The sequence below is a fragment of the Amaranthus tricolor genome, chromosome 1, assembly GCF_026212465.1.
Source record: "Amaranthus tricolor cultivar Red isolate AtriRed21 chromosome 1, ASM2621246v1, whole genome shotgun sequence".
NCBI classification, from domain to species: Eukaryota; Viridiplantae; Streptophyta; class Magnoliopsida; order Caryophyllales; family Amaranthaceae; genus Amaranthus; species Amaranthus tricolor.
In genome coordinates, this window is record NC_080047.1 from 1,990,561 (window position 1) to 2,002,081 (window position 11,521).

The 11,521-nt window shown below is 33.2% G+C and overlaps 1 protein-coding gene across 2 annotated transcripts; it reads left to right on the forward strand.

Annotated features, from left to right (window-relative positions):
- Positions 1-868: 868 nt before the first annotated feature.
- Positions 869-10,512, forward strand: LOC130798367 (serine/threonine-protein kinase STY46-like). 2 transcript variants are annotated; one of them, XM_057661311.1, is made up of 16 exons: positions 869-1,574; positions 1,670-1,784; positions 2,547-2,614; positions 2,759-2,875; positions 3,611-3,665; positions 4,175-4,285; positions 4,921-4,971; positions 5,766-5,941; positions 6,029-6,136; positions 6,449-6,522; positions 6,682-6,857; positions 7,861-7,956; positions 9,012-9,092; positions 9,171-9,224; positions 9,298-9,432; positions 9,761-10,512. In XM_057661311.1, exons 1-16 carry the CDS (start codon positions 1,333-1,335, stop codon positions 9,836-9,838), a joined length of 1,737 nt encoding a protein of 578 aa, XP_057517294.1. In that variant the 5' UTR covers positions 869-1,332; the 3' UTR covers positions 9,839-10,512. The 2 variants fall into 2 exon arrangements, 1 of the variants encoding a protein (XP_057517294.1); XR_009039042.1 differs by lacking the exons at positions 9,298-9,432; positions 9,761-10,512 and adding an exon at positions 8,811-8,917 and having other exon boundaries at positions 883-1,574.
- Positions 10,513-11,521: the final 1,009 nt, after the last annotated feature.

Sequence of the window (11,521 nt, forward strand, 5' to 3'; positions counted from 1 at the left end):
TTCCTTAGATTTTCATACCAAACAACATATAACTACAATTCATACCCTTACCCTTACTCCTCTTTATCATTTTCCTTTCCATTACATTTTATATTCCCATACCAAACACCCCTAAGTATATTGGTCTCGTATGAAAAGTAAGGAACCTTAGCTTATTTATAGTTATGCTCATAAGTGCGAATTGATATTAAATTAATTAATAATAAGTTTTTATGTCAAGAACTCAAGTTGACAATATTACAAATTTCAGTCTTTATGTGATAACAAGTAAAAAATCTTTTGAAATCAAATTGAAACAATAAACGTGAATCCCCCTCAAATATGCTTTAATTTAATTCATTAATTATACGGTTTTTTTTAATATTTTTTTGTAATAGTGATTGTTATGATGAATATGTACTTCCTAATAAAAAAATAGTTGAAAATTTATAATCAAAAAATATTAATCAATGTAATTAATACTGATATGTTTTCATTTTTAGCTTTTAATGTTTATCGCTAAACTATTCTTTCCTTTTGATCACTGATCATATCAATAGGAAAATTGACAAATATAATTACGATTTTTTCTTACTTTTGAACATAAAATTGAGACAATAATTGATAATTATTTTGAATGTAATACAAAATATCTTCTAAGTTAGGTATATATAATATAAAATTACAAATAATTACCGATTTTTACCTAAATCTTAGAAAAATGAAAATAATTAATCTACTTAGTACTACAAATCAAATTAGTAATTTAAATAAATCAATATCCTATCAAGTGGATCAGTTCTGAGCATATTCCACGTCAGCTTCTTCTTGGATGGGTCACCCACTCACAATGCTACGCCGATAAATACTGCAAAAATGTAAATTTTGTAAATAAAAAATAAATTCATAAACCCGAAAAGAGAAAGATACTGCAAATACAAAAAACATAATCTTCTTCATTATCGATAATAATCTGTACAGCTTCTTTTTTAAAAAAAAAAATTTCCTCCATTTTCTTTATATTATCTTACAAATCTCAATTTTCTTCTTAATTTATTCTTTTTAATCTTGATTTAGAGAGAGAAATTATATACTTCTATAAAGCTTATAAAGTAGAGAGAGAAATTTTGATTTTCTTATTGTGAAAAGTTTTCTTTCCTTTCTTGCAATTGTGGTTTTAGGTTTTTCTAATTTACATTTTAAAGGGAAATTTAAGGAGAGAGAAGGTTGAAAATGGCAATTTTCTGTGATTTAGAGTGAGAAAAAGCAAATACATAGAGAGAGGTCAGAGAAAGAGAGAAATTTGGAGTTTCGGCCTTAATTTGAGCGAAATCGGAGAAGAAAGAGTCGGAAATGGTTATGGAAGATAACGAGAGTAGTTGTAATAGCAGTAGGGCAGCGACGACGGTCGCCGTTGCGGCGGAGACGACGTCGTCGGCTTCAGGTACGGCAGCGCCAAATTCAAGGCAACATAGGCAGAAACTTGAGGTGTACAATGAGGTTTTGCGTAGGTTGAAGGAATCGGAAAATCAAGAATCTGTTGTTCCTTGTTTTGATGATGAACTTTGGGCTCATTTTAATCGTTTGCCTGTTAGGTTAATTCCCTTTCCAAATCTTATCCTTTTTTTCAAGATAATAAAATCACAAGATGTTGAGTTTTTCTTTTTAATGTTTTGGTGGAAAAATGTAGGTATGCGTTGGATGTAAATGTTGAAAGAGCTGAAGATGTGTTGTTGCATAAAAAATTGTTACATCTTGCTCATGATCCAGTTAATAGACCTGCATTTGACGTGCGATTAGTTCAGGTTTGTGAATCTCTCTTTCTTAATGTTATATAAAAATTTATCGAGTATATCTATTTGGTGAACTTTGCATTAACTTTTTTTTTGACATTTTCTTAGTTTATTATACGAAGTATCTTTTAATCAATGTGTTCCATGTGAATTATGAAATATCAAAGTAATTACGGATATTGGTTTGCAATTTGATAATTTAGAGCCTAGTAGAGGCATGAATAGTGAACAGACCGGCGCTGTTTGTGTTTTACTGTTCATGGCTGGTAATTAATTTTGCGAATCAATTTTTGTCATCAATTTAGACTTTCTCTGCCAATCGTGTGTAAATTTTTGAAAGCAACTTCTAAAGATTGAGGTTTCAAGTTTTGTGAAGATTTTACAGTTCATTATTGTTTTGAAAACGAGATGATGGTCGGTTGATTATTTGTACAGTAGTTGGATTTAGATCATCATCATCATCTTTTATTTTCTTTTATGTACTAATTTTATTTTGGTAGCTTTATGGACTTTGTTGGTTTAATTATTACAAGTGGATTTAGATGATGTCGCTAAGGAATAGAGATCAACTTTGCATATTCTATTTAGTAATACAGATGATGGAAAATTTACGTTCACATCTATTTGTTGTTTTGTGGTAGTAAATGTAAACATTGGTTTCCAGATTAAATAGTCGAAATCTGGAATGAAGTTTGCTCTCAGATTTATAATTAATTCAATATTGGTGCCTTTGAATTTTCCTGGGACTAATCATGTTGCAATGACTTTGGTCAGGTTCATCCCATTACTGATGGAAATTCAGATGACAAGACTCAAGAATCTTTGCCACTAGCTCGAAAAAGGTGTGCATTGTTATGTTTTTACCTATTAAGGTCACACATGGACACTTTGTGATGATTTAGTAAATCTTGAGGGTGTAATATTAGTATATTTAATAACTCAATGCCTTGCTGATGCTACAACTTTCACTATTTTATATGTTGTAGTCACCCACCACCTGCATTTGGTTCATCACCTAATCTTGAAGCACTTGCACTTGAAGGAAACAAACAGAACGATGATGAGGAAGATGATGACGCACATGCTAGTTCAAGGCTGTTTCGGTAAATGCTAGACGTAATTTCACCTGATTATGTATACTCCTCAGAATGTATATATTTATATTTATGTAGCATGTTTACACAATCATCCTTTTAGGGAACATCCAGTCTTACTTAGTTCGCTATAACCTCATCGAAGTATAATCTGAATCATGCGAAATGGACTAGGCTATAACCTCATTGAGGTGTACTGTGTAGCACTGAAAGATTTTTCAGGGACATTTCTATTCCCAAGTTTTTCTCTCTTGTATGGATGCTACTTGACATTGAAACATGTCCTCTGAGAGGCACTTTTAGTTATAGAGCAATGTTATCTTGAGAAATGACCCTTCAGGCTGAGAATATCACTGAATTGTTTATCTTATCTGCAACATGATTCACTGAGTGCACTTGCTGAAAAGGGGAGGACATTTCAAGTTTGTGTGATCAAGTAATCTTGATTGACCTAAGATTAATCAATTATTAAGATGAGTAGAAGACAAATCTGGCACTTAAGTTGGGACCATACTTTATTCCTTCTATTGTTGGCAATGAAAAGAGTTAGTCCCGGAATATTATCAATTGGCCTTGCTAGCAAAGCTGTTATATGTCATCTTCATCCATTTGATATCTCAATAGTTCCTATGTTGCATTATTGTTCCATTATTATTGCTTATGATTGCAGTTGCTGTTCCCTCATGCATGCTTTTTGAGACTTTTTTACATTGTTTCTTACAAATGAAGCTGATGGATGTGCAGGCCCATGCATGAGATTACCTTTTCCACCGATGACAAACCAAAACTTCTTAGTCAGGTTGGTTTTTCAAGTGGCCAAATTATACCCAATCTGCAGTTTTATATAAGTGTTCTCTGATCTTTGTTGGTGTATGTGTGCGAATTTTCATGCTAAATTGTTAGCCTTTCTCGCTGTTTTAGAAGGCTTAAGAATCCCATAGAATATAGTAACATTCATAAAAGCTGCATGAAATATGAGCAGTATTTTGATATTTGACAATTGACATAAGATCTCTTTTCTTCTACGTTTTATCTGGAGAGATACTTGCATTACCACCCTTTTTTCATCTCATTGGTTCCCTATGTTTTCTGCCCTTTGAAGATGATATTAATGCTTTCCTTATCTTATATGCATGCCAAAATCTAAAGTGTCAGTTTCTGTAGTTAATCTGCCGACAATGATTGCATCTATCATACTTGTATGATTCTTTATTTGTCTTTCTTAAACTATATTCTTGAATCTGTCCTCATTTTTTAGCACTATAATTTGTCAATGGCTCAGGTTTAAATGAGATTCAATTTTTGCAGTTAACGTCGTTACTGGCAGATGTCGGGCTGAATATTCAGGAAGCGCATGCCTTTTCCACCACAGATGGCTACTCTTTAGATGTTTTTGTCGTTGATGGTTGGCCATATGAGGTATGCTTTCATCTATGATCACCTCTTAGATGTTTTTATTTGGTTGATGTTCAAGGAACTGGCTTCTCTTATGAAAGTTTAAGTAATCTTAAATCCCATTTGCTTCTGTCTCTTTTGAAGAGGGTTTTAATCTGAGTCATTGTAGAAGAATTACATTTTGTTATTTTCTTAGGTTACCGTCAAGTAAGAAATAGCTTGACCGTTTTACTGATTAAAATGAAGTTGCTTCCAACAGTGCAGTGCTCAAGGCTCTTAACCGGAACAATGTCTGGAGAATTTTAAGTTTTGGCAGATTATCTAGATTTTTTTTTCCATTGTTCTCATGATAAAGCGCTTGACATTAACATTCTGTTGATAAACATAGGCATATTAATTTTCTGATTCTAAATAATATACATGGAGTATTTTCTTTGGATTTTTTAGTCTTTGGCCTATTTGTTGGCACCACAGCATCACATGTTTGCCACAATTTTTTTAATTTTCCTTCAAATTGTTGATTGTCTCTTCTTTAAGAATGCATGGGCTCCTTTTGTCACTAAATTTCAATGTTCTTACTTACAACGAGCTCCAATAATGAATTTAAATTATCAACCATTGAAGATAAATTTTCTTATTTTATGTCCTTGAATTTGTAGGAGACACAAAGGCTCAGATGTGCTTTGGAAAAAGAACTTAAAAGAATTGAGGTATTGCATTGCTGTGGAAGTTATTTATATTGTTTAGTCAAGCCGTTGATGCTTCATGTCTTTAAAAGCTTTGTTCATGTTACTTTGGCACTAGTTTGAGTCATCTTGCATGTTTCTTTGATTTTTTTTTTCTGGACCAGTTATCTTGCATGGAAGCATAGGCTTTTCTAGTTCCCATCAAGATAAAACACGTTCTTAGACCATTGAATATTTTTTCACTAGTCATCACATGATAGATACTAAAAAGAAGTCTTGGACCTATGTGTGTATTACGGTAACTTGAATTGTTGAACTAGACCTAAGTGCATCCTAAAAAATTTGTAATGGAATGGATTTGAGGCCATTACAAGGTTATTGGACTTTGTCCCACATTGGTTATATGGACAACTAATGTGAATTTATAAAGTAATGAGCTCTCTCACTTACTAGGCTAGTCGGCCATTACAAGGTTATTGGACTTTGTCCCACATTGGTTATATGGACAACTAATGTGAATTTATAAAGTAACGAGCTCTCTCACTTACTAGGCTAGTCTTTCGGGTGAGTTCTCTCATTTGCTCTATAACAATGGTATCAGAGACTTGAAGTGGTGACCTGAGTCAAACCACCCGTGACCATGTTTTTCTGATTTGTTTATTTCTTTTTACTCTTAGGTGATCATATTTTTCTGAACTTTATGCATCTCTTCTGAAAATGATACGCTCTAAAGTTCATTTAGCTTTTTGAAAGATGACCCCTCTTTTTGTGTTTTTTCATTCTGCGGTTTTACAGTATCATGTTTTCTGGCTCCACAGAATGCATCTTGGCGCAGCCAACAATCGTCATCTCCCATGGATGAGCAAGAGGAAACCCCTACTGAATCTAAGGATGATCATGTGGCAATACCAAATGACGGAACTGATGTTTGGGAGATTGATATTAGACTTTTGAAATTTGAGAATAAAGTTGCAGCTGGATCATATGGTGATTTGTAAGTCATCAAGTTTTTGGTTGTTTTACAAGTTCCTTTTGTATTTTAAATATTTAGTTAATTTTTATTTTTACTCTCTTGGTTTAGGTACAAGGGTACTTACTGCAGTCAGGATGTTGCAATCAAGGTTCTGAAACCTGAACGCCTAAATACAGATTTGCAGAAAGAATTTGCTCAGGAAGTATTTATCATGAGGTAATTTTTGTTCCTAGCCCTATTGTGCCCTCAATCTCCCTCCCTCTTTTGTATCATGCAAAAATTGCTAGAGCTGTTGAGTTTTATGTTTGCCTTTTCTGACTCTTGGACTTCTTTCACGTTCTTTGTATCTTGTTAAGTATTGTGATGTATAGCTTCACTTGCACAAGTATTTAAGTGATAATAATAGGCTTGGTTCCTGTTAGGATATTTTTGTGTTCTTTATCGATGCATGGATTTATGAAGTGTAAAATGTGGTTACCTTGATATCTAAGTTGTCTTTGCTGACCCACATCATCTGATATATTACAGAAAAGTTCGTCATAAGAATGTTGTTCAGTTCATTGGTGCCTGTACAAAGCCTCCAAGTCTATGCATTGTCACAGGTAACATGTAATCTTAATGTTGACTTTTGTCTTATTCCTTTTGTTTTGGAGCCTTTTCTTTTTGCTGAACTATCATGATGAATTTTTTGTCTTGTTTTTCTCTGTTTGGTTTGTTTGCATGCCGCATGAACATATCTGTTTTGTTTGGTTTATTCTCAGAGTTTATGTCTGGAGGAAGTGTTTATGACTATTTGCACAAGCACAAGGGATCATTTAAGCTTCCATCTCTGTTGAAAGTGGCAATTGATGTTTCCAAAGGAATGAACTATTTGCATCAGAACAATATTATTCATAGGGATCTGAAGGCTGCCAATCTTTTGATGGATGAAAATGAGGTATTTAACTGTGATATCTTATACGACTACATCTTATATGGATTGTGATGCTGACTGTATAGTGATGCTCCTTTATTTATTAATTTAATGGTAAACGGATGCTAATATTTTAGTTTCTTTTGATGCTATCAGCTAATCCAATTTTTTACATGTTATTTACTTTCACTAGAGCTCAAAAAAGAATTTTTCTGTCCATTAGAATATAAATTTAATAGGACATAGGAGATATTTCATGCGATTGAAGATACTCCTGAGGTAACCTGCTAAGGAGTTCAATTTCACTATAATCTGGTGTGCTTGCAACTTTGACTCTGACTTTGTCTATCTGTTCGTTGTGATAGGGCAATGTGACTGTGGCTAATATGTTGATCTTTCTGTTATTTTCCAAACATAAAATATCATACTAGTGTCAAATGATTTAGTTTTTTACTCTATTGACATAGGTCACTTCTCCTAGCAAAAGAAGTGGTAAGGAAATCTGAAGTCATTTATATTTCTGCTCCTATATTGTATATCTTTTATACAGAAAAGTTTTCAGCTATCACATTGCAATACAAGCAAGTGCATGGAATTAAGGATAGTGAGCTTGGCATGCAATTAGGGTGGAGATTTTATTAATACCAAATAATCTCAAGAAAGAATTAGGGTGGAAGAAATTTAAGGTCAATCTCAGTGCATTTCGTAAGAAGAGAATGAATGATCCCTTTTTATTTTGTAATGTTATTGCATTCATCTTGTTTACTTAATGGGACCTTGTATGTTAGTTGTAAGTTTGCAATTAGATGTGCTTCTATTCTTTACTGTTTTGTTAGCTGACTCTTCTAAAACCTATATAGTCTTATTTTTGATGTGTAGTACAGTATTTAATATTTACAGTAACTCGTATTTGCTTAACCTTTTATTCATTCGTCATATGATCTCTGTCTAAGCTGCTTGCCAGTGTTCTTTAGGCTGCAAGAATCTTAAAGCTAATATTATATTTCTTTTTTATACTGTGCTGTAGGTTGTCAAAGTTGCAGACTTTGGTGTGGCAAGAGTAAAGGCCCAAACTGGTGTTATGACAGCTGAAACTGGAACTTATCGTTGGATGGCTCCAGAGGTGCATCTCTGTCTTCAATATTAAAGTTTTGTGATACAGCTACAGCGCTCTAATTATGCGTTTGTCGTTTCTCATTCTTTTCTGTATTGTATCTTTTTGTGTGTTTTGGGGGAGGTGTTGGGGAAATATGTGTTGGCAAATATTGCACATCAAGAAAGAGAAACATTTGAGACTTGAGACATTGCTAATTGCATCTAGAAGTTGAATAAGTTCAGCTTTCCTTGCCACTGGTTTGAAGCATTTAATGTTTCTAAGTGCCTTGTGTTACCTGGCAAAAGCTACCAGTTTCTTCCCTTTAATACCCAAAAGTGCTAGCAAGATAATTTTGTCCTGTATGTGAAATTGTGAATGGGTCTAATTACATTTTCAATTATAATTTTGTAGGTTTAGTATCTATTGCCATCATAGTAAATATTCCAGGACCCTGTATAAGAATGTGTTTCAGCTCTATCTTTCACATTCACTATATTTAGCTTCTTTTCCTCAGTGCTCTTCATATAGGACTTGTTTTTTTTGGATGGAATTGGATTGGTTGAAAAAGTCGATAATTACTACCATTTGGTTGCTCATAATAACATTCTCATGATAACATTGTTAAGTATATACACGAGGTTACCTTCTTGGAAGTAGTGTCTTTTACTGTTATATTGTGTTCTATTGAATGAACTAGAAAATATTTTATTTGAATTTTCAAACATGATACATGGGTTTACTCTATCCAATTCTTTTACAATTATCTTGTTTTAACACTTCGCCCCCCCCCCCCCCCCCCCAAATGACCTTGCTGTTTGTTGCTTTCCAAATATTTTGATTATCACTCGCTAAGACATCATTTTCTGCACATTTCTAAATAGAAAGTTGGGAAGTAGTGTTGAAGTCTGGATGATGAATAGCAGAGAGGAGTGCTATCATTGATACTTATTAGTACAGCATTTCAATCCGTAGGTTTAAAGTTACAAAGGTTTGAATCTGATGGAATAACTGGGCATGCTGGCTGGTAAAGATTTTTGTAGGATCAGAGTTTTGACTAATCTAGCTTTTATCTCAAATTGAAGGTGATTGAACATAAGCCATATGATCACAAAGCGGATGTCTTCAGTTTTGCAATTGTACTGTGGGAGATACTGACAGGAAAGGTATGCATTTACAGTTTCTTTGTACAATTGTATGCTATGTTGCTTTTTTCTTTTAAATGATAGTTTCCCTGTTTTCAGCTACCATATGAGTACTTAACCCCATTACAAGCTGCTGTTGGAGTAGTGCAAAAGGTAAACTTGATCTTCCCTACTCTTAAAATTTTTCTGATGATTAATGTTAACAATGTTTCGTATCTCTGAATAGAGTCTACGGCCCACTATTCCGAAGAATTGTCATCCTAAGCTCGCCGAGCTGCTGGAAAGATGCTGGCAGCAGGATCCTGCGTTGAGACCCGACTTCTCCGAAATAATACCAGTCCTGCAGCAAATAGCGAAAGAGGTAGATTCCCCTCCCCCCCCCCCCCCTCATGACAGCGGTTTTGTTTTCTTTTCCTGGTGCATGAATGCTTTTGACCTTCCTTCAGGAATCAGCCAAAGGCTCAACACATCCTTGCTAAAATCTTTCCCCCCTAATTCAATGAACATTGAAACCCAGGAGCTGTTATTCTACTGCTTGCGGTTGTGTTTTAGTAGTTGTACAGATGTGACCCTTCTTCGCTGTCAAATGCTGTTTTGTTACAATAAAAATTATTAGGAGCTTGTAGGCTCTTGTTCTTTTGCATAAAAAAGACTGTAATAATCTAAATTAATAAATGATAATGGAACAGGTTGCTAGTGCAGAAGGCCAGAAGGACAAACATGCGGGCGGATTCTTCTCATCTCTTAGAAGAGGTCATCATCACTAAGCTGATCAAGGTTTTGGGTCTTATTAAATGGTTTATCTTTTTGTACTAATTTCTAATTGCCAGGGCCATTCTGCATATTTTTACCCCTCTTATAGTGTACAGTGATTTGTCAATACAACTGTTATTTATAGGTTTCTTTGTGTCGAAGTAAGCATATTCTTTATAGCTGTGCGTTTGTTGCCCCGTCTTCATCATCCATAAGGGGGGCACATTGAGTGATTTTTGTAGACTGAAACCTCCTGCGGCCAAGAATTAAAAATGACAAAGTGCTGATTTTTGTTCTATCAAGGGCTATGTGGGATTTGCAGGTTTCTTGCTGAATGTTTGACATAGTTGGAATTAACTCTTTGACATTGTCCTTTGTTGCTACTTCTCTTTAAGGTACATGCACCCGTGCCTCTATCCTTTAATGCTCAGCTTGAGTTTAGTGTTTAAAGTATCAAGGAAATGCAAAAATCTTGATCAGCCCATCCGTATTCATCAGAGGGCTTTTTTTGGTAATGATGGAAATAAGCACTTGTGTCGAAGACCATACAATATCGAAATAGAACTTTTTGCTTTAAAAGCGTCTAAGTGTGTCATGTTTTCATTTCAATACAGGCACTATTAATTTATTTGAATATATGGCTTGCATAATTTATGATATAAACGAAGTTTTCATCTTGCACTCAAAAGTGATTCTCAATAATTTGTATACATGTCTTTTCAGCCAAAACATGTTTTGGCTTAATAATTTCATTGTAAAACAAACCTACTCCATTTGAGGCCAAAATTTAAAATTATTTCTCATAAATATAAATTTTCACACCAAAATTTTCTATAATAAATGTGAGCAAGATTGGTAAGAGTTTATTGATTATAACTTATTTTGATTCTTATCATATTTTTTTTCAATAATAAAAGTAAGCAAGACTGGGAAGAGTTTATTGATTATAACTTGTTTTGATTCTTACCATATTTTTTTTGGTTGAATTTTTTTATTGTAATTTTAACAATTATGTAGTGAAAGTAAATATTTATAGTCATTTAGTTCAAAATTTATGAGAGGTTATGCTCTATAATTCAAGCTATTAGTCCTATTTGTTTTTTAATATTATTTAACTACTTTTTAATTTGTTTTTATTCTTAATCTATGATTATGGTGAAGTGATATTTTTTTTATGAATTATTGGATAGGGTGAGGGAAAGGGAACGTTGGGTGAGATTTAATTCCAAGACCTTGTCTAGGAAAGACGATACTTGCTCCAACTGAAATAAGATCTAATTATTCATTAGTGATTTTATTTGATGTATCTTGAAACAAAAATTATCAATCAATCTTTTATAATTGTTGATTCTGTACATTTAGATACTTCTATATTAACAATTAAATAGTGTACTGGAAAATATGTTCAAACAAATAAGACTAATAGGCAGAATTGAAGGGGGTAATAAATTAACTTATAGACAAGGTCGTCTTTGACATTTTAAAGGCCCTGAGCAAAATATAAATTATAGGCCCCTTAAATCCAAAATTACATTCTATTACATTTTGGTATTTGTAAATTTGTTTATCAATACTTCAATTAGTACAATTATTTTTTATCAATATAATAAAATATTGCTAAATTTTATAATTACATGGAACAAACAACTATTAATTATAAATTCAAATAGCCATTCTTTTTAAGTTTAATGTTTAAA

Bases quoted from the DNA above. Each gene is read 5' to 3' on its own strand.
- LOC130798367 (XM_057661311.1), top strand. From the start codon at position 1,333: ATGGTTATGGAAGATAACGAGAGTAGTTGTAATAGCAGTAGGGCAGCG. The intron at 2,615-2,758 runs GTGTGCATTGTT...TATATGTTGTAG, and splicing joins TTGCCACTAGCTCGAAAAAG to TCACCCACCACCTGCATTTG. The intron at 9,093-9,170 runs GTATGCATTTAC...CCCTGTTTTCAG, and splicing joins GGGAGATACTGACAGGAAAG to CTACCATATGAGTACTTAAC.